Source organism: Triturus cristatus, chromosome 5_2 (assembly GCF_964204655.1).
Source record: "Triturus cristatus chromosome 5_2, aTriCri1.1, whole genome shotgun sequence".
Taxonomy (NCBI): Eukaryota; Metazoa; Chordata; class Amphibia; order Caudata; family Salamandridae; genus Triturus; species Triturus cristatus.
Genome location: NC_140588.1, coordinates 568,503,556 through 568,528,163, shown reverse-complemented (window position 1 = coordinate 568,528,163; position 24,608 = coordinate 568,503,556). Strand labels below are relative to the sequence as shown.

Sequence of the window (24,608 nt, the reverse complement as noted above, 5' to 3'; positions counted from 1 at the left end):
CTCTGAAGAAGTTGCGGCCATACCTGTTTGGCTCGCACTTCCTAGTTCAGACCGACCACAGACCCCTTCGTTGGCTGATGCAAATGAAGGGGGAGAATCCCAAGTTGTTGAGGTGGTCTATTTCCCTACAGGGGATGGACTTTCAGGTGGAACATCGGCCTGGAGTGGACCACGCCAATGCAGACGGTCTCTCAAGGTATTTCCGCCTTAGTGATGAGAACTCCCAAGGGGTTGGGTAGCTCTCCCCACTTTCAGCTGGGGGGGACGCGTGTTAGACCTGTCAGCCCTTTGGGTGGTCCCTCCTCATCATTATTTATTTTGTCCCACTTTTGCCTCAAACCCTGTTTGAATTTTTCCTTTTTGGGAACCACCAGACTTTAGTGTTGCTGCAGATTCAGGGAGCCATTTTACCTACCCCTGAAACTTCTGTCTGAGGGCCTGAAGCACAAAATGGTGGCCACCTGTGACATCACCAGCATCCACTGGAACCTGCTAGCACCTTCCAGAACATTCCAGAACCCTGTGACAGTTGGAGGCGTTTTAGAATGTTGGGGAGTTAAGAGAGAGAGTTGGCAGTTGGAGCTGGCAGTTGGCACCTGACTGGTGAAGAGTGAGCAGCACAAACGTGAAGGAGGAAGGAGTGAAGCAGCAGGGGTGGAAACTTGTGCCTGGAGTGGGGTCCATAAACCCACCCTTGATACTAGTCCCTACTGACGGAGCCCAGCCTAGAGCCCTGTGTGGGAAGAAGTCAGAAAAACCATCCTGAGGACCTGGACAGCAGGAACAGGCCTTAGAAACAAGAGAACAGCAAGATCCTGACCTGGAAGCTGGTTTCCCTGAAGTCCGACGTCGAGTAGCCTAAGACCTGGAGCCCGAGGTGGAGAAGCGGCGCTGACTGGAAAAGCAGACGTCGTACCCGGAGCCGCCAGAGGTCGAGAGAGGGCGCCGTCAGAGGTCGTGAGGAATACCAGAGGTCGAGGAGGAAGTCACCCGAGGTCGAGTGAGCAGCGTCATCGGAGGAGTGAAGTCCGCCCTCCGGAGTCGTCGGAGACCGAGGTGAAGGGTAACGGGGGTCGGGAGTGAGGATCGCACTCCGGAGTCGCCAGAACCTGTGAGAATCGTGCCGGAGGTCGGGAGTAGAGGTCGCACTCCGGAGTCGCCGGAAACCTGTGAGGAGCACCGGAGGTCGGGAGTGAGGATCGCACTCCGGAGCCGCCGGAAGTCGACATCGAGGCAAGGCCGGCCGACGTCATCGAAGCCGAGGTCGCCATCGGACCGGAGCCGCCCGAAGTCGACATCGAGTAAGACTGCCCGACGCCATCGAATCGGAGGCCGAGATCGAACCGAGGCCGCCGACATCGAACCCGGAACCGCCTACCGGAGTCGTCAGGAACTGACATTGTGCCGAGGCCGCCGACATCGAACCGGAACCGCCTCACGGCATCGACACGACTCAAGCGGCGTCGGAGCATCAGAAAAAGGGCAGTAAGTGGAGTAGAGGGCGCCTAAGGCCCTGTGGAGACCTGAGAGACTGCTCTAAGGGGCTAGGGAGGTGCTGGAACCAACCTGACTGTGCCAGGGGTGAACTGGGACTAATCTAGAGAAGTTGTGTGGAGAGAGAGAGCCAGGTCTCTGGTATTTTCCCCCTTTATCTACCTCAGTTTAGGCCTCAGCCTTGTCCAAGCCAGGGAGTAGACACCCTCAAGCCTTCCACATCCCCACAAGCTGTGCTTGGGCCAAATCAGCCCTTAGGAATCAAAAGTGATCTGATTCCATGAGTGTCACTGTCAGCTTTTAAGTATTTATTAGGGGCACTGTATTTATTGTATTTAACCTATTTATTGTTCCACTGTATTTATTGGTCCACAGTATTTATTGATGCACAATATTTATTGGTTACAGTATTTATTGCCTCAGAATATTTAATTGCCTGTCTGTATTGCACTTTTATTTATGCCTTCAGTATTTATGATCACCCCTATTTATTGAATCATTAAGCCAGTATTTATTTGACCTGCACTTTCTAAAAAAGTTTGTATATTGTGATTGTTATTTATTTTCTCCAATCAGCAACTAAGAGAAAAAGAAGATAAAGAAAGTTATTTTCATAATTTTTACGGTGTAGAGTCGTTTTTGGAACGGATGCACGCATGGTTATTGTTTGGGTATGTTGTATGCTTAGCACGGAGCCTGATTCCTGACCACTCGAGCCAAGCTACCACAGTGTGTCCGGAAGACCACCACCACCCCTTCTAGTGTGGGAGTGGGTTTCCAACAATCGGCATTTGGCCTGGAGGACCTCTGAAGAGAATTCAATCCAGCCACCCAGCAGTACACATATTTCACAGCACCACATGGCAGCTTCTCTATAATTTACTATTTATTCACGCCCTGCTCCTAGATTTACAGCTGTGGTCCAACTGGCCAGAGGAGTATCAGATCACTCTTCGGTCGAGGTGCAACTGCAAGGCTTGGTGACAGATCATCAGTGTCCCCCCAGGCTGGATGCCTGGTTCCTCAAAGACAAAAATACAAGGGGCAAAATACGTAAGGAAACGGAATGCTATTTTCAAGAAAATCAGGGGTTGGTTGACTCAGCACTAACTTTATGGGAGACCTTCAAATCGGTGTTGAGAGGGACCACCCAGGCACTAATAGGGGGAAATAAAAAAGACACCAGATGACAATGCGTCGAACTGGAAAAGAGGATATTACAGATCGAGAGTAAAGAGTGAAAAATGAATCAAGAACTGGACAAAAAACCAACTACTGCTCTGGCAACAGGAGCCGAGAGCCCTGGCAGAGGACCTAGCTCGTAAGCAGGTTCTGGCAACGCAACAACGTCTTTATGGCGGAGACAATGTAGCCAAACTCCTAGCGTGGCTGGAGTCACAAGATAGGGAGAGGTCCTGGTTACCTGAATTGAAAAACAGAGTTGGGACGGTTCAATAGCAGAAACCTTTGCCTCTTACTACGAGGACTTGTATGTATCCCAGACTTTAATGACTGATGTGGATTGTGTTGTGTTGACTTTCAAAAAGATGTGACCCTTCGGCCATTAACAGAGGCCTAAAAGCCAACTTATCCTAGGAGGACCTGGAGGAGATACTAAGAGAATTGCAATAGGGCAAGGCACAGGGGCCAAATGGTTTGCCGATATAGCTGTGCAATGGCCTGGAGGAGGTGGTGACCAAACCAATGCTGGCAATGTTTCAGGAGATGCTCGCCAAGGGTTATCTTCTGCTTAACCAGCGGACTGCGATGATAGTGACCATACTAAAAGAGGGAAAGCCCCCATCCAAACCCGGCTTGTATAGGCACATTTCTCTGCTAAATGTGCTAGTCAAGGTGTTAGCTAAAATATTGGCCACTAGGCTGAAAGCGGTTTTCCGATAGTACACCCTGACCAGTCAGGATTCATTCCCAGTAAGAGCACGAGACTTAACTTGAGGTGCCTATACCATCACCTGACAAAATCTTGCAGGGATATGCAAACGGTAGCAATGGCCCTAGACACGAGAATGGTGTTTGACTGGTGGAGTGGAACTATATGTTCGCAGTTCTGGATAAACTGGGGTTTGGCCTCAAATTCAGAGCCTGGGTCAAACTCCTTTACACGACCCCTGTGGCCAGGGTCAGGGTGAATGGAGCAGTCTCACGCAGCTTTAAGTTGCACAGAGGCACCCAGCAGGTCTGCCCATTTTCGCCTATGTTATTCGCCCTGGCCCTCGAACCTCTAGTGGCGTCGATCCGCCGAGATCCTCTAATCTGGGGAATTACTGCGGCAGGGAGATGGGAAGAAAGAATCTTCCTGTATGCTGTAGATATGCTGTTATACGTTTTTAGACCCCAGAATTCCCTAAACCGAGTAATTCAAATCTTTCGAATATTTAGAGAACACTCAGGCTATACAATCAATTGGGCCAAGTCGGTTATATACCACATGTCGGGGAAGCCACTTGTTTGTCACATGACTGCTTGGCCCCGGTTAATCCGGGAGGGTTTCAACACCTGGGTATATCCTTCACAGAAACCTATAGGAATTTTTAAGGCAAATTCTTGATCTGCAAATCCAAAGGCATAAGGCGGATGCAAAACACTGGGAATCTCTGCCGCTGACATTAACCAGCAGTGCTGCCCTTTACATGATGAGGACTCTCCTGAGACTGCTCTATGTAATGCACAATACACTCCACAAGATCCTATTAACATTGTTCACCGGAATTGACTAAACAGTCCGTAAGCTGCTACGGAAAGGGGGGCCCCAAGAATTGCGATGGCCAGGCTACAAAAAAAAATGGTACATGATGGTGGGTTGGCTATCCCTGACCTACAAAAATACTACTGGGCCTTGCAGTTGCTGATAGTCAATGACTGGGTGTTTGAAAACCGCCAGGACCCAGCATACAGGATAGAAACAGGGTACATGGCCCAGGGAGGATGGGAGAGACTATTATACGGCAAGATGACCAGAGACGACTGGCAGCAGCATACACAAGGGGTGGTGCAAGTCTGACATAGAGCTGCTGACTTTCTGGGCTGGAGGGGTAAACTCACAGCCCAGACTCTGCTGTGGTGCAGTGCACTGTTACCAGCGGTGGCAGGGCTAGGCGGATTCCAGACGTGGAATCTTATTGGTATAGAACACATATGAGATGTCTGGAGGAACCAGTCCTATACAGTTTCAGGACCTACAGTCTGAATTTGAATTGGCTGAGTCAGAAAGATTTCGACACGCCCAGTTGGGCATGCACTGCGCTGTCACCTACCAGCGGGGGAGCAGCTCTCTGACTCCTCGCCATTAGAGAGACACTAGCAAAGAAGGGAGTATCATTAATTTACAAAAATCTAATTAATAACTCACCTGACCTGCTTAGCCCCCTGAAACAACGCTGGGAGGGAGATCTGGGTAAAACGCTAGATAAGGAAAATTGGGCGGAGGCCCTTCAGGCCCCTCGGGAGGTTTCCATTAGAGTGAGATTTCGGCTGGTTCAGCTCAAGATTTTCCATAGATCCTACTATGCACAAACTCTCCTACATAAAATGGGCAGAGCAGACTCCCCACTGTGCAGGAGGGGCTGTGGGAGCAAAGGATCCTGCTATCACACCCTGCGGGACTGCCGGCTGATCCAACAGTAGTGGGCCCAGACCATATTGATAATGGTAAGGGTGGCGGAGGTGGAGGCCCCGGTAGAACCTGGTTGGCTATTATTAGGAATAAAAGGGGACCATGACTGGCCTAAGTCAAAAGAAATTTGTCTGAGACTGACACAAAGTCACAAAGCGGAATTTTGCGGGGACTTGGGAAGCGAGCTCCACCCCTTCAATTAAGGATTGAGAGACTGATCTAGATTGGTGCCAGAGAGCAGAACAAGTGAATTACACAACCAGTGAATGCCCCAGGAAATGGGAGAGAGTATTAGGTGACTGGAAAAATTATAGGAGTCAGGGGGTGGGGCAGGAAGGGGATGATCCGGGACATGGGGGAAGGGTAGGGTACACCAAGCGAGTCATACGAGATGGCCGTAAAAGCACCTGAACAGTTCAATTGGATTGAGCATCATAATGGGGCTATGGCAACAAGGCAAAGATGTATGTGTAATGATCTGACTATACTGCAGATAAATGATAAGTGAAGCCCAATGTTTGGTTTATGAATAAAAAGATTTATAAAAAAGAAAATCTCAAGGCTGGTGGTGGAAAGAATTTGATTTAATGCCTCTAACTTTGTCATATTAATTTTGAATCCTACTATTTTGTATTGATCTAGCTCTCTATGGAGCGCTGGGATTGGGTTTATTGGATAAGTTGCTGTGACCAGTACATCGGCAGGGAACACAGTTAATTTAAAATTATCTGGTCCTAGCCACGTCCCATTGATAATGAGGTTATTACATTTTCTTTGTGCCTGGGGTTTCACACCCAGCAAAAAACAGTAGAGGGGCGAGGTAAAAAACCTGCCTCTCCCTCCTCTGTATATTAACTACTTGGGCCACCTGTCCATTAATCCTCATTCTGGCTTCAGGGCCTGTATAACTTGCCCATATCATCGTTATGTGTCTAGGGCAAAACCCAAATTCTTTCATAGTCCCGTGCAGAAACCCATCCACTCCAGTTGATGAAGTGCCTTCTGGCATCAAAGGAGGGAAGCACCACTTTGCCCATAAGTCTACGAGTGGCGTTTATGAGATAGCCACTTGTTTGGTGTGATCGCTAATTGCATGACCTGCAATGTAGCCTGATTTGCCTGGGTGCTCCAGCTTCTGTCATCTCCGATGTTGTCCTTTTAGCCGCAAAGTAATTAAATTAGGTTTCCAAAATAAACATCACAAAATTAGCCAAAAGGTTTTATAAAATTGGACTATGAACCCATCAGAGCCCAGGAACTTGGCATGCATGAACGATTTGATAGCCACTATAATTTCTTCCTTTGTCATCGGCTGATCAAATTCTTCCATGTGCCTGGGGTTAGTCCAATCAAAGGAACTATCATTAAGTAATTTCTAGTGGGCAGTGCCTTGGCTGGGCATGATGTATATAGCTGCTGATAGAAATTGTGGAATCTTCCTATATTACATTTACTGTTTTTGCCTTTAGTCAAGCTGTGAGAATTTCCCACTTTCACAGCTTTCTTTCAGCCAAACCTATATTCTACGTCCTTGATTTGTTTTCCAGTTAATAGTCGTTTGCCTTTTTGCTAAGACCAGCACCAACTCTCTGAATCTTCTATTAATGTGTTGACTTTGATCCTTGGATATAAACCCAACATACATACTTCTGGAACTTTTTGGATAATCCTGTCTAGTATCCTATTGCTGTTTGTAACCACAGGTTCCCAATAATGGAAAAGCTTAGAGAATTTCCAAACTATATGTATAAAGTCAAAATCGTTGTTATTTTCAACACCAACAGCTCTAACTTTAACAAATGAAATGAAATACCAGCATTTGTAAAGCGCACAGCTACCTCTGGAGAGGTGTCCCAGCACTGGGGCAGTCGTATGATTAAGCGAGCTAATGCCCAGAGTCACAATGTGCTGGGCTAACCTGCCGTTGGCGCAGGGATCGAACCGTGAACCCCCATTTTCCAGAGTCAGCTGCCCTGGTCGCTGCACCAAACCTCTACCCTCCTTAAATGCGAGACCTCCTGCATTGCAAATGCTTATTACTTATACGCATTTTGAGCAAAACAAGGGAAACCAATATGGTGCACAAGGACCTTGGGTAGCAATAATTTTGAAAACAGTGGTCCTTGATGAAGGCAAGATACCAGAGCAAAATATAGAATGAGATGGGTTCTATATTGTTACTTATCCAGCCAGATAGTAAGATTATCAAAAACAATTGTGAGAATCAAGCGACACATAAATAAAGTGAGACACAGTCCTGTATCCACAACACAGAGGTGAACAAAATAACGGGAAAAAGAAAAACAATTAGGCAAAGCAAAATGCTTGTTCGTAAATGTGAAGGGTTAAACAAGCGTGATAGTAAACATAACTGTTACACATTACATTTGAATACATTTTGTGTGAACGGTGTTTAAAAAAGTCGACGACGTTTCGATCCCCTTTAGAACAATATTGGGATCATAATCAGGACAAAAGCAGATAAATGCCTGATGGACATACAACCACAGGGATAGCACCAGGTCCTCCCTATCCAGTGCTAGTCTGGTTGCGATCCAAAGCCTACCGAGCCACAACAGACGCTCGCTCTTCATTGCTTTATTACAGATAAATGAGCCTCCACCACCTCCTATCCATTGCGACTTACTTCTCACCAGTCCCCTCAAGGCCTCTACCTCAGCTCCTATACAGTCCCGCCTAGTCCACATCCGGACTAGCACTGGATAGAGAGGACCTGGTGCTATCCTTCACGCTGCTGTCCCCAGCTGAACCTTGTGCCACTATCACTGTGGTTGTATGTCCTTCAGGCATTTATCTGCTTTTGTCCTGATGATGATCCCAATATTCTTCTAAAAGGGGATCGAAACGTCGTCGACTTTTTTAAAACACTGTGCACACAAAATGTATTCAAATGTAATGTGTAATGGTTGTGTTTACTATCTCGCTTGTTCAACCCTTCACATTTACGAACAAGCACTTTGTTTGGACTGATTGTTTTTTTCCCGTTATTTTGTTAACCTCTGTTGTGGATACAGGACTGTGTCCCACTTTATTTATGTGTCGCTTGATCCTCACAATTGTTTTTGATTAAATCTTACTATCCGGCTGGATAAGTAACTGTAAAGAACCAATTTAATTTTATATTTATTTTGCTCTGGTATCCTGCCTTCATCAAGGACCACTGTTATTACTTATACATCACACCTAAGGTAGGCCCTAAAAGCGTATAGGATAGGGTGCATGGTATTTGAAAGGCGGTATGTGGGCTCAAGTTTTACATGTCTTGGAAGTGAAAAAACTCTTAAAGTCATTATTCACTACTTTAAGGTTTCTTTCTCCCACTTACTCACACTGGCCTACCTTATTACACTTAAATCAGTGATAACTTTGTAGTGGGAGCAGATAGAGATATTGTTTTGGCACTAAAATAAATTGCAATTTAAAATACTCTTTACTGGTAAGTCACAATTTTGAAAATGCCACTTTTAGAAAGTTGGAATTTTCTTGCCTTAAACATTTTAGCCTTCTGCCAGCGTCCTGGGTCACAGGACTGTGAATGGCTCTGCTGGTGTGGTTTGAGTCACTGTCTGGGAGACCTTCTCCACCGCGAGCAGAACTCTTTGTGCCAGACTTTGAGAAGGTAACTTTTTCAGTGAGACTAACCTGAAAATTGTTCTGGCCCACCCTTCATCGTGGTTGATCTGAACTTGTAACTTTAATCAGGTCTACCACGGCCGGATGACAGCGAACAATGCTTTGTGCTTCTAGGTTCCATCTCTATCTAAAACTTTGAAACTGCACATCTCCAGTTCTAGTGATTAGTTCTGTCTCATTTTATTAATTCAATTGTACTCTATTTTTCTAAATTGGTTTGAACCGTTTCTTTTGTTGTGTTTTTACTTTATTTCTGGTTGTGTGCTGCATAAATAGTTTGCACTTTACGTTATGCCTGACTGCTTTTGTGCCAAACAACCAGAGGGTTGAGTACAGGTTAATATAGTAGTTTTTGTGGCTTGTTGCTTGAATAGGGCTCTCACCCCACTCAATCAATAACCCAATTTCTTACAACCATTAAGAACTATAGGAGCAAAACAAGATCAATCACTAAGGCCATCAAATTGGAAAAGGTGTCTACACTCACCATCTTGTAGCTAACTAAGTTCATAGTATTGATTATGCTACTTACCAGTATGCATCTGTTCTTGGCATGTAGGGCTGCTGACCTTCATATCTTTGCATAGATCGCCGCCTAGTGTTGGGTCCGGATGATTGCACATTGTTGTCCTGGAAGAGTCTTCGAAGTATCACGAGATAGGTGGCTCCTCCCCTGGACTACAGTGCGCATGGGCATCCCCTCCATCCTTAGATTGTTTTTCGCCATTGTGGCATAGATGGAGTGTAATACAGTGAATGATGACCATGCTAACTAGAAATTACTGAATGCTACAGCTGCTACAGGCGCCGGGGAGGAGGGTGGGTGATATGAATGTCAGCAGCCTTACATGCCAAGAACAGATGCATACTGGTAAGTAGCATAATCAGTTCGAGGCATGTGGGCTGCTGAATTCATATCTGTGCATAGATTATATAGCAGTCCCTCCGTTTAGCGGCGGCTGCCCGTGCCAGCTACAGCAGTTTGAAAAAGAGTTTTGAGAACAGCCTGGCCGACAGCAGCCGGCTGTCTTGAGTGTACATCTACACAGTAGTGTTTGGTAAAGGTATGTATAGTGGACCATGTGGCTGCTCTACATATCTCCTCTAAGGGAATATTTCCCAGGAAAGCCATGGAGGCCCCCAACTTTGGAGTGGAGTGGGCTCTTGGAGGAATCGTTAGTGTGCGCTTAGCTTTTTCATAGCAAATCTGTATACATTTAACGATCCACCTAGCTATCCCTGCTTTGGAAATGGAGTTGCCCTTGTGCTGCGGGGAAAAGGCAACAAACAGTTGTTTTGTCTTCCTGAAAGTTTGTGTTCTATCAATATAGTACATGAGAGCTCTTTTGATATCAAGGGTGTGGAGCATTCTCTCCGCTACATTCTCAGGATTAGGATAAAACACTGGTAGTTCTATAGATTGGTTCATATGGAACTGCGAAATGACCTTGGGCATGAAAGTAGGGTTGGTGCGTAGCACGACCCTGTTTGCATGAACCTGTATAAATGGCTCCTGAATGGTGAGTGCCTGAAGTTCACTAACTCGTCTTAGGGAAGTAATGGCAACGAGGAAAGCTACTTTCCAGGTTAGAAATTGAATCTCACAGGAGAGTAGAGGTTCAAAAGGTGGTCCCATCAGTCTGGTGAGGACCAAATTTAGGTTCCAGACTGGTGACGGGGGGTGTCTAGGGGGAATGACACGTTTGAGGCCCTCCAGGAAAGCTTTGATGGCAGGCACTTTGAAGAGTGAGAGGTGCTGCCTGTTCTGAAGGTAAGCTGCCAATGCGGTTAAATGTATACGGATGGAATTGTATGCTAGATTGCATCTGTATAAGTGTAATAAATAACAGCTAATGTTCTGGGTTGACGCATCCAGTGGGTTTATGTCATTATGTTTACAATATATGACAAATCTCTTCCACTTGGCCGCATAGCATGCTCTGGTAGTGGGTCTCCTTGCCTCCTTGATGATATTCATACAGTCTGGAGGCAAGTTTAGGTAGCCAAATTCTAGGATCTCAGGAGCCAGATCGCCAGGTTCAGCTGTTGCGGATCTGGGTGCTGAATCTCGCCACGGCTCTGCGTTAAAAGAGTGGGTGTGAGCCGTAGCCTTTGATGCGGTACCACGGAGAGTTCCAGAGAAGTGGTGTACCATGGCTGGCGTGCCCACGTTGGAGCAACCAGGATGAGTGTCATCGAGTGTTGCTTGAGCTTGCGTGCCACCAGCGGTATTAATGGTGCTGGGGGAAAAGCGTACGCAAATTTGCCGGACCAGTTCATCCATATTGCATTGCCTTGCGATTGTGGATGTGGGAACCTGGCGGCAAAGTTTTGGCATTTTGCGTTTTCCCTTGTGGCGAATAGGTCTATCTCTGGATGACCCCACTGACGGAAGTACGGTTGGAGTACTAATGGATGTATCTCCCACTCGTGCATTTTGTGGCTGTGCCTGCTGAGCAGATCTGTCATCTGGTTGTCTTTGCCCGGGAGGTGTTCCGCCATGAGGAAGATGTTCCTCTGAATGGCCCACTTCCACATGCTCTGAGCCAGATGAGACAACTGTGGCGAGTGTGTCCCTCCCTGCTTCTGTATGTAGTACATAGCGGTCATGTTGTCCGTTCGGATCAACATGACCTTGTTGCACAAGTGTATCTTGAATGCTTTCATTGCAAGGAAGATCGCCATTAGTTCCAAAAGGTTGATGTGCATCCTCCTTTGCTGTGTCGACCATAGTCCCTGCACTGTGTAATTGAGTACGTGAGCGCCCCATCCCTGGAGAGACGCGTCCGCTGTCAGTATGATTTGTGGAACAGGCTCCTGGAACGGTCGGCCCTTGCAAAGGTTTTGTGGATTCCACCAATGCAGAGAGTTGTACGCCCGACCGCTCACCAACACTAGGTCTTTTAACTGTCCGTGGGCCTGATTCCACTGACGTGCCAAGCACTCCTGAAGCGGGCGCATATGTAATCTTGCGTGTGGGACTATGAAGATGCAGGAAGCCATCATGCCTATCAACTGCATAAACACTCTTGCTGGGAGTGAGTGTTGAGGTCTGAATTTCTTTATGAGCAACAGAATGCTGCTGATCCTCACTGAATTTGGCTGTGCCGTGGCTGCCAGAGTGTCTATGGTTGCGCCTAGGTACTGCTGTACGTGGTTGGGTTGAAGGTGGGACTTCAGTGAGAAACCCAGGCTGTGAAGAAGGTGAATGGTGTGGGACATGTGGCTGGCACAGTGCTGGGCCGACTTTCCCTGGATAAGCCAGTCGTCCAGATAAGGGTAGACATTTATGTGCTGCCTCCTCAAGTGTGCCGCCACTGTAGCCAGGCACTTGGTGAACACTTGTGGTGCCGTTGTTACCCCGAAAGGGAGGACTTTCAACTGGTAATGCTGATTGAGAACAGTGAACCTGAGATATTTTCTGTGTGAGGGGTGTATGGGTATATGGAAATACGCATCTTTGAGGTCTAATGTTGCGAGAAAGTCTCCCTGACTGAGCAACGGTAGCACTTGTTGCAGAGTGAGCATGTGAAAATGCTCTGACAGAATTTAACGGTTTAGAGGTCTTAGATCTAGTATGGGTCTGAGAGATCCATCCTTTTTGGGGATTAGAAAATACAGTGAGTACACCCCTGATCCTCGTTCCTTTGCAGGCACGAGTTCTATGGCTCCTTTTTGGAGCCTACTGAGAACCTCCTGTTGGAATAAGTGCAAGTGCTCTGCGGACATATGACGGTGTCTTGGTGGTATGTTGGGTGGAGTGGACGTGAACTCCAGACAATAACCGTACTGGACAATATCTCTCACCCACCTGTCTGTAGTTATGGATTCCCAGACTGGCAGGAACCTCTGTAGTCTCCCCCCCGACAGGTGTTACGTGGTCGGGGGGCAGTGACAAGTCGTCACTGCTTGTTGGTGGCGGAGGACCTGGAGCTGTTGTTTCCTCGGCCTCTGCCTTTGATGTTGTTTCCACGGTATCCACCTCTACTATTTTTGTTATAGGTGGGCTGTGTACCTCCTTTAGTGTACTGCGACTGTGGGAGTTCTGGGTTTTAGATGGTCCTCTGTTGCTAGAGCGACGAAAGGACCCACTCCGAAACTGCTGGGATTGCAGAGCCCCCATAGACTTTGCAGTCTCTGTATCTTTCTTGAGTTTCTCTAGGGTGGTGTCAACCTCGGGGCCAAAGAGGGAGTTAGGGTTGACCGGCTGGTTGAGTATAGTTGTTTGTATCTCTGGTTTGAATCCCGAGATTCTCAACCAAGCATGCCTTCTCAACAGGACGCTGGTGTTGAAAGCCCTAGCTGCAGTGTCAGCTGCGTCAAGAGCGCATTTAATGCAAGCGTTACTAATGAGCTTCCCTTCTCTAATAAGTGTCTCCGCTCCTTCTTTATACTGATCTGGGAGGTGCTGCAGCAATGTTTCTAGGGTATCATAATGCGCCCTGTCGTATCTAGCGAGAAGTGCCTGAGTGTTGGCAATTCTCCAGATGTTAGCTGCCTGTGCAGCAACCCTCTTTCCCGATGTTTCCAAGACCTTAGACTCCTTGTCGGGGGGAGGAGCATCACCCGTTGTCTGTGAGTTGGCTCTCTTCCGAGCATTGGAAACCACCAATGAGTCTAAAGGCAACTGTCCTTTGATGTAGGCAGGGTCCACTGGAGCTGGCCTATATTTTTTTTCAATTCTAGGGTTAAGGACTCTCGCCCTAGTGGGCTCCTTGAAAATGTCGTTAGCCTGTTTTAGGACCCCCTTCAGCATGGGCAGAGTTTTCACAGATCTTTCTGAAGTAGAGAAGGTATCCATTAGAAAGTCGTCCTCAACAGGATCAGTGTGGAGCTGTACGTCATGATTGTTGGCGGCTCTTTCAATTAAGGCATTGAAAGCAGCAGTGTCCCCTGTAGGAGATGTTTTTGCCACATATGCCTGTGTATCCGGAGCAGTATGTGTGTCCCCTGCATCCGTATTGTCCACCCAAGGTTGGTTTTGGTCCTCAGGGTCAGTATCCACAGGATAAGTACCCTCAGCATCACCATCATCTCCAGCATCCGTGTCAGAGTGTGTGGGTGAGAATGACTGAGTTTCTGGGGTGCCAAATTGAATGTGTTCCACCAGAACTGGTGATGTGGTTCTCTTCTTTTTCAATGGAATCTTGTATAGCTCCATTGGTGTCTCTGTTACGATTTTCCGTTTGTATATGGAAACTCTACCAGTGGTGGCGTCAATGAACTGCCTTGGAACCTCATCTTCGTGAGGCCCTGCAACAGGTCTCTGTCCCATGTGTATTCCTGTTGGTGCATCGACCGTTTTCTTTGGGTCGATAGCTTCTTGCGGGTCGAGACCCTTCTTTGCGTCGAACATCTTCGGTCGCACTGCTGGTGGGAGGCCGAACTTGATATGCATGGACGCGATGTGAACCGCGCTGACCGGTTTCGGCTGCGGGGCTGTCTTTGCAACCGTTGTGGAAGCCTTGTCGTGCATGCGCAATAACGACTCCGACACCTTCTGCTTGACAAAGGGAGATGGCGTCGTGGATTGGACACGGTCCCTCGACGCCTTCTTCGTTGTGGCATCAAGCCCTGTACCAGATGTCGTCTTCTGGACAGGAATAGTGGGATGGGTTGGCTGTCGATGGCCGCCCTCCATATCTGTGGCGACGCTTTTTGGCACCGATACCTTCGGGTCGGCAACCTTGGATTTGAGTTTCGGCGCCGCCCGTGGCCCGACGTCCCCATGACCTCTCATGGCGTCGACAGCAGTCTTTGGTGTCTTCGGCTCCGAGTGCTTCGAGGCCTTGTCGCCATGGAGAGACTCTTTTACTTTCGGTTTCGATTTCGGTGCCGTTGCCTTCAGTTTCGATTCTCGTTGATCGAGTGATGGCGCTTTGGATACCGATGGCTCTTTAGGATAGTTCGACGCCGGGCGTTTATGCGGGGCGGAAGAACGAGAGGAATGATCTTGGGTAAGGCCTTGTGGCGATCCCGCGACCGGAGCCTTATCGAGTGCCTCCTTCGGCCCTGTGGCGACCTGAGGGCCTTGCTCATTTTCCGAGCCGTCCTCCTTGGCCCCAAGGGCCTCCTCGTCGTCTCCTACCTGTACGACGACGACATCCTTCTCTTTATCTATTATATGTTCGTCTTCGGCATCATAGTCGGATTCACGCTCCGACGCCGGATCCGACATCTCTCCCTGAACTTCAAGGTCCACGACCTCCTCATCTTCGGTCCCGAAGATGTTGTCCGGGTGCGGCGCCGCTTTCTGCGCCTCGAGCCGAGCTGCTCGACGAATGCGAAGGGTCTTCTTCGATCGAAACCTGGAGCATACCATGCAGGTGGCTTCATCGTGGTTTGGAGAGAGGTACTTGTTGCACACCGGGTGCACGTCGAAGCGAGCATACTTAGCGTTGCAAAGAGGGCAACGCTTGAAGGGGCTATTCGATGTTTTTGATTCCATCGTCGATCTTGATCGGGCCTTGGACGTCGAAGGGCAGATGGCTAACTTCGATGAAACTACTCGGCGCCGAACGAAAACAATACCGACGAATAAAGGCCTAAATACTCTAAGAGCTAAGATTAGGACATCCGAACCCAATGGCGGAAAAAAACAATCTAAGGATGGAGGGGATGCCCATGCGCACTGTAGTCCAGGGGAGGAGCCACCTATCTCGTGATACTTCGAAGACTCTTCCAGGACAACAATGTGCAATCATCCGGACCCAACACTAGGCGGCGATCTATGCAAAGATATGAATTCAGCAGCCCACATGCCTCGAACTTGTAGATAACCAATCTATAAGAATATCGTCTGCTAACCTCTTTCACATATGCAATTAGAACAGTAAAAAGGAAAGCCCATTTGCAGAGATAATACTGTTAATAGTCACTAAGGACAGATGGCTTAAATTCAAAACGGTTAAAAAGCTACTATCTATGTAGGAGATGAATATGTAATCAATTCACGACTGTAACCCGTACTGTTCCAAGAGAAAATGCCTTTGGCATTTTCATTATAGTGGTCATTGACAAGAGCCAGATTTAACCTCTAAGACCAAGGCAACAAATTGCTTGTTTGATGATCACTATGTTCACTTGGCAATAGAGAAACTTCCAGCTCCAGGCAGTATCCAGACCAAAAAAGCCACTAAAATTATAGATCGGAAGTGGTGACCTGAGCATTAAAATCCCTTGTAACGATAAGAACTGCATTTGGATAGTAATCACACAAAGTATGTATCCCTTCCTTAGTAAATTCAAATAAATGCAGTGTATTGCATATTAGTAATTCATCATCACTGCAAGAGGGTCTGGCATCACAGAGTTGAAGAATTAAACAAGTCTCTCTTCTAGGGCGAATCTCTGTTTCTGTACTTTTACGCTCATATTTTTAAGAACGTGTACCTCATTTGCTAAATATAAAACAAGTACGGGATTTCTTTGGAGCGAATCAGGAACAATAAGATGGCAAAATAGTTCAGAGGATTTAGCATTCACTGCAAACAATTGAGTACAAAGTCAACTTGGACTTTCATCATTCATAACACACATGTATAACTGAGCTCAGTAATATCACCCGCCAAATGAAAATCCAGTGCGAGTTGTCAATATCAAAACCGATGTTATAAAATGAAGAGGTACTGTGACTCAGATAATAGGCAATCTTGAAGTTAAAGCTTGATGTATGCTTACCACCAGTATCAGTTCTTTTGAATGCACCAAATCTTTCAGGACATAATTCACATTTCTAGCAAAACAAAAGAAAAGTAAACAATGAGACCAATTAAAGGCACACAGAGTGAGGTAAAGTTTTGTCTACTTGCCAGTGTTTAAAGCTCAGAAATGATGCATGGTAACAGAAGTACTATATAAAGCACAAATTTAAAAAATTGCAAAAATACTTCCATATATCTATACTTGTGTTTGGAACAGAGCTTTAGGTTTGAAATAAGGCACCCTAGGACAGACAGATGAAGCAACAGAGAAGCATAAGTCTGTTTACTGCGTGAAATTGGAAATTGTGTCTGTAGGACTTGGCCCTTTTTCCCTCATTTGTTTTCGTTTTTGTAGTATTGATGCAGATTCAGGGAGCCATTTTATCTACCCCTGAAACTTCTGTCTGAGGGCCTGGAGCACAAAATGGTGGCCACCTGTGACATCACCAGCATCCACTGGAACCTACCAGCACCTTCCAGAACATTCCAGAATCCTGTGACAGTTGGAGGCGGTTTAGAATGTTGGGAAGCTGAGACAGAGAGTTGGCAGTTGGAGCTGGCAGTTGGCACCTGACTGGTGAAGAGTGAGCAGCAGAAACTTGAAGGAGGAAGGAGTGAAGCAGCAGGGGTGGAAACTTGTGCCTGGAGTGGGGTCCATAAACCCACCCTTGATACTAGTCCCTACTGTCTGAGCCCAGCCTGGAGCCCTGTGTGGGAAGAAGCAAGAAAACCCATCCTAAGGACCTGGACAGCAGGAACAGGCCTTAGAAACAGAGAACAGCAAGATCCTGACCTGGAAACTGGTTTCCCTGGAGTCCGACGTCGAGTAGCCTGAGACCGGGAGCCCGAGGTGGAGAAGCGGCGCCGACTGGAAAGCGGACGTCGTACCCGGAGCCGCCAGAGGTCGAGAGAGGGCGCCGTCAGAGGTCGTGAGGAATACCAGAGGTCGAGGAGGAAGTCACCCGAGGTCGAGTGAGCGGCGTCATCGGAGGAGTGAAGTCCGCCCTCCGGAGTCGTCGGAGACCGAGGTGAGGAGTACCGGAGGTCGGGAGTGAGGATCGCACTCCGGAGTCGCCGGAACCTGAGAGAATCGTGCCGGAGGTCGGGAGTGGAGGTCGCACTCCGGAGTCGCCGGAAACCTAAGGAGAGGAGCACCGGAGGTCGGGAGTGAGGATCGCACTCCGGAGCCGCCGGAAGTCGACATCGAGTCAAGGCCGGCCGACGTCATCGAATCCGAGGTCGCCATCGGACCGGAGCCGCCCGAAGTCGACATCGAGTAAAGACTGCCCGACGCCATAGAATCGGAGGTCGAGATCGAGCCGAGGCCGCCGACACCGAACCGGAGCCGCCTACCGGCGTCGTCAAGAACTGACATTGTGCCGAGGCCGCCGACATCGAACCGGAACCGCCTCACGGCATCGACACGACTCCAGCGGCGTCGGAGCATCAGAAAAAGGGCAGTAAGTGGAGTAGAGGGCGCCTAAGGCCCTGTGGAGACCTGAGAGACTGCTCTAAGGGGCTAGGGAGGTGCTGGAACCAACCTGACTGTGCCAGGGGTGAGCTGGGACTAATCTAGAGAAGTTGTGTGGAGGGAGAGAGCCAGGTCTCTGGTATTCCCCCCTTGATCTACCTCAGTTTAGGCCTCAGCCTTGTCCAAGCCAGGGAGTAGACACCCCCAAGCCTTTCACAACCCCACAAGCTGTGCCTGGGCCAAATCAGCCCTTAGGAGTTCAAAAGTGATCTGATTCTATGAGTGTCACTGTCAGCTTTTAAGTATTTATTAGGGGCACTGTATTTATTGTATTTAACCTATTTATTGCTTCACTGTATTTATTGGTCCACAGTATTTATTGATGCGCAATATTTATTGGTTTACAGTATTTATTGCCTCAGAATATTTAATTGCCTGTATGTATTGCACTTTTATTTATGCCTTCCTTATTTATGATCACCCCTATTTATTGAATCATTGAGCCAGTATTTATTTGACCTGCACTATCTAAAAAGTTTGTATATTGTGATTGTTATTTATTTTATCCAATCAGCAACTAGGAGAAAAAGAAGATAAAGAAAGATATTTTCATAATTTTTACGGTGTAGAGTCGTTTTTGGAACGGATGCACGCATGGTTATTGTTTGGGTATGTCGTATGCTTAGCACGGAGCCTGATTCCTGACCACTCGAGCCAAGCTACCACAGTGTGTCCGGAAGACCACCACCATCCTTTCAGAGTGGGAGTGTGGTTTTCCAACAATTAATTGGTGCTCAGTGGTGGGATAGAGCTGTGCCTACGTATACTCAACAATAACTGTGGGTAGTCCATAGGCCTACACCGGGAGTTTTCTCAAAGCGGCCTTCCTAATTGTGGGTTTTTGTTTTTTCCAAATTTACTCTGGTGGTGGGAGGAGGTATTATTATTATATAAGGTACCCCCCTGCATTGTTACTGCAAATAACTGTCCTCTGACCTGAGTGGGCAAGATGGAGTTTGTACTGGAGAATTTAGAAACGTATACTGTGGCCCAACTCAGGGAGTTTTGCCAGCGGGAGGGGGTGTATTGTCCCCCAGGAGCAAAGAAGGGTGCACTCCAAACCAGCTTAAGGGCTTGGGGGGAGGCACGACGAGAAAGCAAGGCTGAGGAGGAGGACAGGGATAGAGAGCCCGACAGTGAGGGAGCTGGTTTGTACCAACCGGAGGTGGGGAACCTGTCAGCGGGGCCCAGGACACTCTCCAGGAAGGGCAGCAGTGCCCTAAGCGGTGGCTTGTCTAAAGTGGAGTTAACAGACCGGAGGGAGAAAAGACAGCTCACATGGGACTTAGCAAGGCTGGAGAAAGAGATGGAGGAGAGAAGGATGGCGCACGAGCTTCGGATGAAGGAGTTGGAGCTGCGTGCCCTCCAGATGAGTGTGTCCAGCGAGGACACTGGTGGCAGCATACCGGAAGCTCCACAGGAGCTAGAAGTTTATTTACCCCAGGATGACATCACCAGGGTGTCTGAGGAGGCATTGGGGTGGGAACCTGAAGGGGGTAGTGCAGGGATCTCCCAACCCAGCGAGGTGAGAGAAGTGGCAGATAGCCCAGCTAGGTCCCAGGGAGAGAGGGTTGTAGGGCCTCACGACCTATCTGTAGGAAGGCGTGAGACGGGGAGGTGTCCCGAGGTGCCCCAACCGAAGTCTCAGGGCCTGGAGAGTTCCGCAAGGGAGCCCCAGGTTGGGAGCCTAGGCTGTCCCGATGTGCCCTCCAGTGCAGGGGAGCCCCTAGTGTCAGGAGGACCCAGGGCGACTGTAACCAGCGCGCCTGAGGTTCTGGGGTTGGCCCAGTTTCAGGGTTTAGGTCCTGGGCTGGGATGCCAGGCTCAGGGGTTGCCTGACCTGGCGGGTGGGGCCTCTGTTAACCGGGTCCCCCCGAAATTGACTTCCAGGGGTACTTTTCCCGTTAGGAGGGTGCTGAAATCTGGAAGGGGGTGCAGAGGGAGGAAGGTCTCGCCTCGGGCACCGACTCAGCCTAAGGGTTTAGACCCTAGGTTGAAGGATCAGTTGAGGGGTCAAGGCCCTAGACTGAGGAGGAAGTGTTGGTCTGAGGGTGCCTCGCAGGGTAGGGTGAGGAACCCCAGAAGGCGAGTTAGGGGGAGGAGAGCCTCACCCCTGAAGGCTGGTCAGCCTAAGGGTGTGAACCCCAGGAGGACCGGAGTGGTCAACGGGCACTACAGGCCTGGGGCTACTGCCCCCCACTCCGCGAGATCACCCGGGCCAGAGACATCTGGACGGCCCAGGGGCCGGTCCTGGCCACAACTAGCTAGGGAGCCCCAGTGGGGTGGTTTTGTTGGTCCAGGGAGGCTTGTGAGGGAACCATTGGGTTCCAGAGCGGAGGAGAACTTGCGGGAGCTCCTGCCGTTGCGGGCCGGCGTCCACCTTTTCTCGCCCCAAGCAGGGAAGACCATCAAGGCATTGATCGGTCTACCCTGGCTTTTGGCTGGAAGGGGGTTATGTAGGACTTGGCCCTTTTTCCCTCATTTGTTTTCGTTTTTGTAGTATTGATGCAGATTCAGGGAGCCATTTTATCTACCCCTGAAACTTCTGTCTGAGGGCCTGGAGCACAAAATGGTGGCCACCTGTGACATCACCAGCATCCACTGGAACCTACCAGCACCTTCCAGAACATTCCAGAACCCTGTGACAGTTGGAGGCGGTTTAGAATGTTGGGAAGCTGAGACAGAGAGTTGGCAGTTGGAGCTGGCAGTTGGCACCTGACTGGTGAAGAGTGAGCAGCAGAAACTTGAAGGAGGAAGGAGTGAAGCAGCAGGGGTGGAAACTTGTGCCTGGAGTGGGGTCCATAAACCCACCCTTGATACTAGTCCCTACTGACTGAGCCCAGCCTGGAGCCCTGTGTGGGAAGAAGCAAGAAAACCCATCCTAAGGACCTGGACAGCAGGAACAGGCCTTAGAAACAGAGAACAGCAAGATCCTGACCTGGAAACTGGTTTCCCTGGAGTCCGACGTCGAGTAGCCTGAGACCGGGAGCCCGAGGTGGAGAAGCGGCGCCGACTGGAAAGCGGACGTCGTACCCGGAGCCGCCAGAGGTCGAGAGAGGGCGCCGTCAGAGGTCGTGAGGAATACCAGAGGTCGAGGAGGAAGTCACCCGAGGTCGAGTGAGCGGCGTCATCGGAGGAGTGAAGTCCGCCCTCCGGAGTCGTCGGAGACCGAGGTGAGGAGTACCGGAGGTCGGGAGTGAGGATCGCACTCCGGAGTCGCCGGAACCTGAGAGAATCGTGCCGGAGGTCGGGAGTGGAGGTCGCACTCCGGAGTCGCCGGAAACCTAAGGAGAGGAGCACCGGAGGTCGGGAGTGAGGATCGCACTCCGGAGCCGCCGGAAGTCGACATCGAGTCAAGGCCGGCCGACGTCATCGAATCCGAGGTCGCCATCGGACCGGAGCCGCCCGAAGTCGACATCGAGTAAAGACTGCCCGACGCCATCGAATCGGAGGTCGAGATCGAGCCGAGGCCGCCGACACCGAACCGGAGCCGCCTACCGGCGTCGTCAAGAACTGACATTGTGCCGAGGCCGCCGACATCGAACCGGAACCGCCTCACGGCATCGACACGACTCCAGCGGCGTCGGAGCATCAGAAAAAGGGCAGTAAGTGGAGTAGAGGGCGCCTAAGGCCCTGTGGAGACCTGAGAGACTGCTCTAAGGGGCTAGGGAGGTGCTGGAACCAACCTGACTGTGCCAGGGGTGAGCTGGGACTAATCTAGAGAAGTTGTGTGGAGGGAGAGAGCCAGGTCTCTGGTATTCCCCCCTTGATCTACCTCAGTTTAGGCCTCAGCCTTGTCCAAGCCAGGGAGTAGACACCCCCAAGCCTTCCACAACCCCACAAGCTGTGCCTGGGCCAAATCAGCCCTTAGGAGTTCAAAAGTGATCTGATTCTATGAGTGTCACTGTCAGCTTTTAAGTATTTATTAGGGGCACTGTATTTATTGTATTTAACCTATTTATTGCTTCACTGTATTTATTGGTCCACAGTATTTATTGATGCGCAATATTTATTGGTTTACAGTATTTATTGCCTCAGAATATTTAATTGCCTGTATGTATTGCACTTTTATTTATGCCTTCCTTATTTATGATCACCCCTATTTATTGAATCATTGAGCCAGTATTTATTTGACCTGCACTATCTAAAAAGTTTGTATATTGTGATTGTTATTTATTTTATCCAATCAGCAACTAGGAGAAAAAGAAGATAAAGAAAGATATTTTCATAATTTTTACGGTGTAGAGTCGTTTTTGGAACGGATGCACGCATGGTTATTGTTTGGGTATGTCGTATGCTTAGCACGGAGCCTGATTCCTGACCACTCGAGCCAAGCTACCACAGTGTGTCCGGAAGACCACCACCATCCTTTCAGAGTGGGAGTGTGGTTTTCCAACAGTGTCCATAAAATTAACAGTAACATGCCAAACTGGGGTGGGGTTGGATGAAGAGTAATTTGGTTATTTTAAATAGTTCTATCATATTTTTTATATTCAATAAATACATGAGCATGCACATATCAACATATACTCGAGTAAGACATGATAACGTAATAGCAATCAACTTACTCCAAATGTATCAAACCACTACAATAAAGGTACTTGGAGACTGGTTTTGTAGGCATGCTATAAGTGAGTGTGTGTGGGTGCGTGTGTTCGTCATGTGCACCAATAAACATACCAATGTCGCAATCGCATTCCTCTGAAAACAAAAAGCAAATTGTAACTGTATAGGGTGGTGGCGATGAGCAATGCAGTGGAGTACTTATATGTCAGTATAGTCAATGACTGTGTACAAACGTTGATTAACTGTCGGACCATTCATTGCCGGCCCATACCAAACTCAATCAACCTGCTCAATGAGCACAGGTGGTTCTCGCAACAAGTAATGAGCACTTGATAAGTCTCCAGGCCCTAGAAATTTATCCTAGAGTCTAGGGTCTAAGCTACAAAAATAACAATAAACAATAACAATATAAAAATGTTAAAACCTTGCCATTTTGGGAAAAAAATTCTCATAACGAAATACTTTGCAAGATGAACACCCGTGTTATGCATGCTTATGCCTATTGAGTAACGTTTTGCTTTATTTGGTTAGTTTACTGTTCCAATATGGCTAACAACCATTTTCCAACAGTAATTAAGAAATCAAATACATACAGTGGTGCCGCAAACACAAGAAAAACAAGCATTGAAAATGCAATAGGTCTCGCCTTTGATTAAGTAAAAGCCATTTGCTTTGCTAATGGTATTGTATAGCAAAGCAAATGGCTTTAACTTAATAAAAGGCGCGACCTATTGCATTTTCAATGCTTGTTTAGTTTTATCCCATTCCAGGAGAAGTATCTGTAGAAATATAGCAGATCCACATTAACTGCTCAGCTGAAAGGAATCTGGCATTTCTCTGCTGGCTCCAGCTGTTCATTCACACACAGTCCATGTTTGTCAGAGGTGGCTGAGAGCTGTAACTGGTCCATGCGAGTGTGCCGGGTGCGGGATACGACTGCATTAACGCTGTCATCTGGGCCAGGAGTTTCAAAACACCTGGCCAGTCGATTAAAAAGTGTTTTGATGTCATCTCCTCTGGTACAGCTCCACTCACGCCTGATAGATAAAAGGCCCCAGTCTTTGTTAAAAACACACACAACCAAAATCTGTTTTCAAAAGAAAACAAGAAAACAGATTACTTCAAAGTACCCATGATTTTGGGCCGCGCTCTAATTCCGTCCATTGTGGTTTTCCCAGACTCCAGTGGAAAGCCAATAATTGATAAATGCGCAGCCCATATTCCAAAATGTCGGTCTTCCCCAGCAGCAGCATTGTCTCTGGCAAATAAAATGCGCAGGTGAAGTTTATAATACGGTTAACTCCATCTAAGGAGCAGAAATTATGACCCGGTGACAGGACAGGCAGAAAGAAGAATGTGGGGAGGAAAAGCAATCCATTTGTTTCCTCGAGTTAGAACTGACCCCCAACTCTGGAGTGGCAGTGAGAGGAGTTCTGAATTAGAGGGAACGCTCTCGATCCCGGTGCCCGTGTGTTGGGTCTCCGGACGTGTCTGTCTTTACAACTAGCAGCGTGGGTGCACTGAAGCAGGTGGTGTCACCGGCTGGTGCCTGAAGAAAGCAAATGCGTGTTGTGCAGACTTGTGCTACCGCTGAAGTGCGAGCAATCACAAACTACTTCACACATAGAAGGTTCTGAGTTATATGGCATTGCTGTGAGAGACGTCTCTCCAAACTGAGCACTGGTTCAGGGATTGTACACGTCTCTGAAGAAACGAACGCATCATGGACCTATTAAGTCTTCCCTCAGAAGAATTAGCTGGGCGCGCGTGCTTGCAAAAGGCGCGGCCCTTTTAATGCAGGTGCTATAAAGTTGTCACACAAACACGCAATTGTAGAAAACATATAAAAAGAGGTGCAGGTCGATATGTGGGAAGAAACGGGGCAATAAACAGTACCCACATCTGTTAATAAGCTCGTACTTAGAATTACTGCTAAGCATTCTAAAGCAATGTTCTAACACCTCCGTTGTATACTTGATATTCAACCAGGAGCTAAATAAAACTAGGGACTGGTTTCTGCTACGCG

At 48.3% G+C, this 24,608-nt stretch overlaps 1 protein-coding gene across 2 annotated transcripts in view; it reads right to left on the bottom strand.

Moving 5' to 3' along the window:
- Positions 1-24,608, bottom strand: part of LOC146825650 (protein AF-10-like) — a 1,293,306-nt gene that overhangs the window by 1,205,969 nt on the left and 62,729 nt on the right. For both annotated transcript variants that reach the window (XM_085607649.1, XM_085607650.1), the window contains exon 3: positions 16,463-16,517. In XM_085607649.1, coding sequence (XP_085463775.1) covers positions 16,463-16,517 — 55 coding nt within the window. The remainder of the gene's footprint in view (positions 1-16,462; positions 16,518-24,608) is intronic.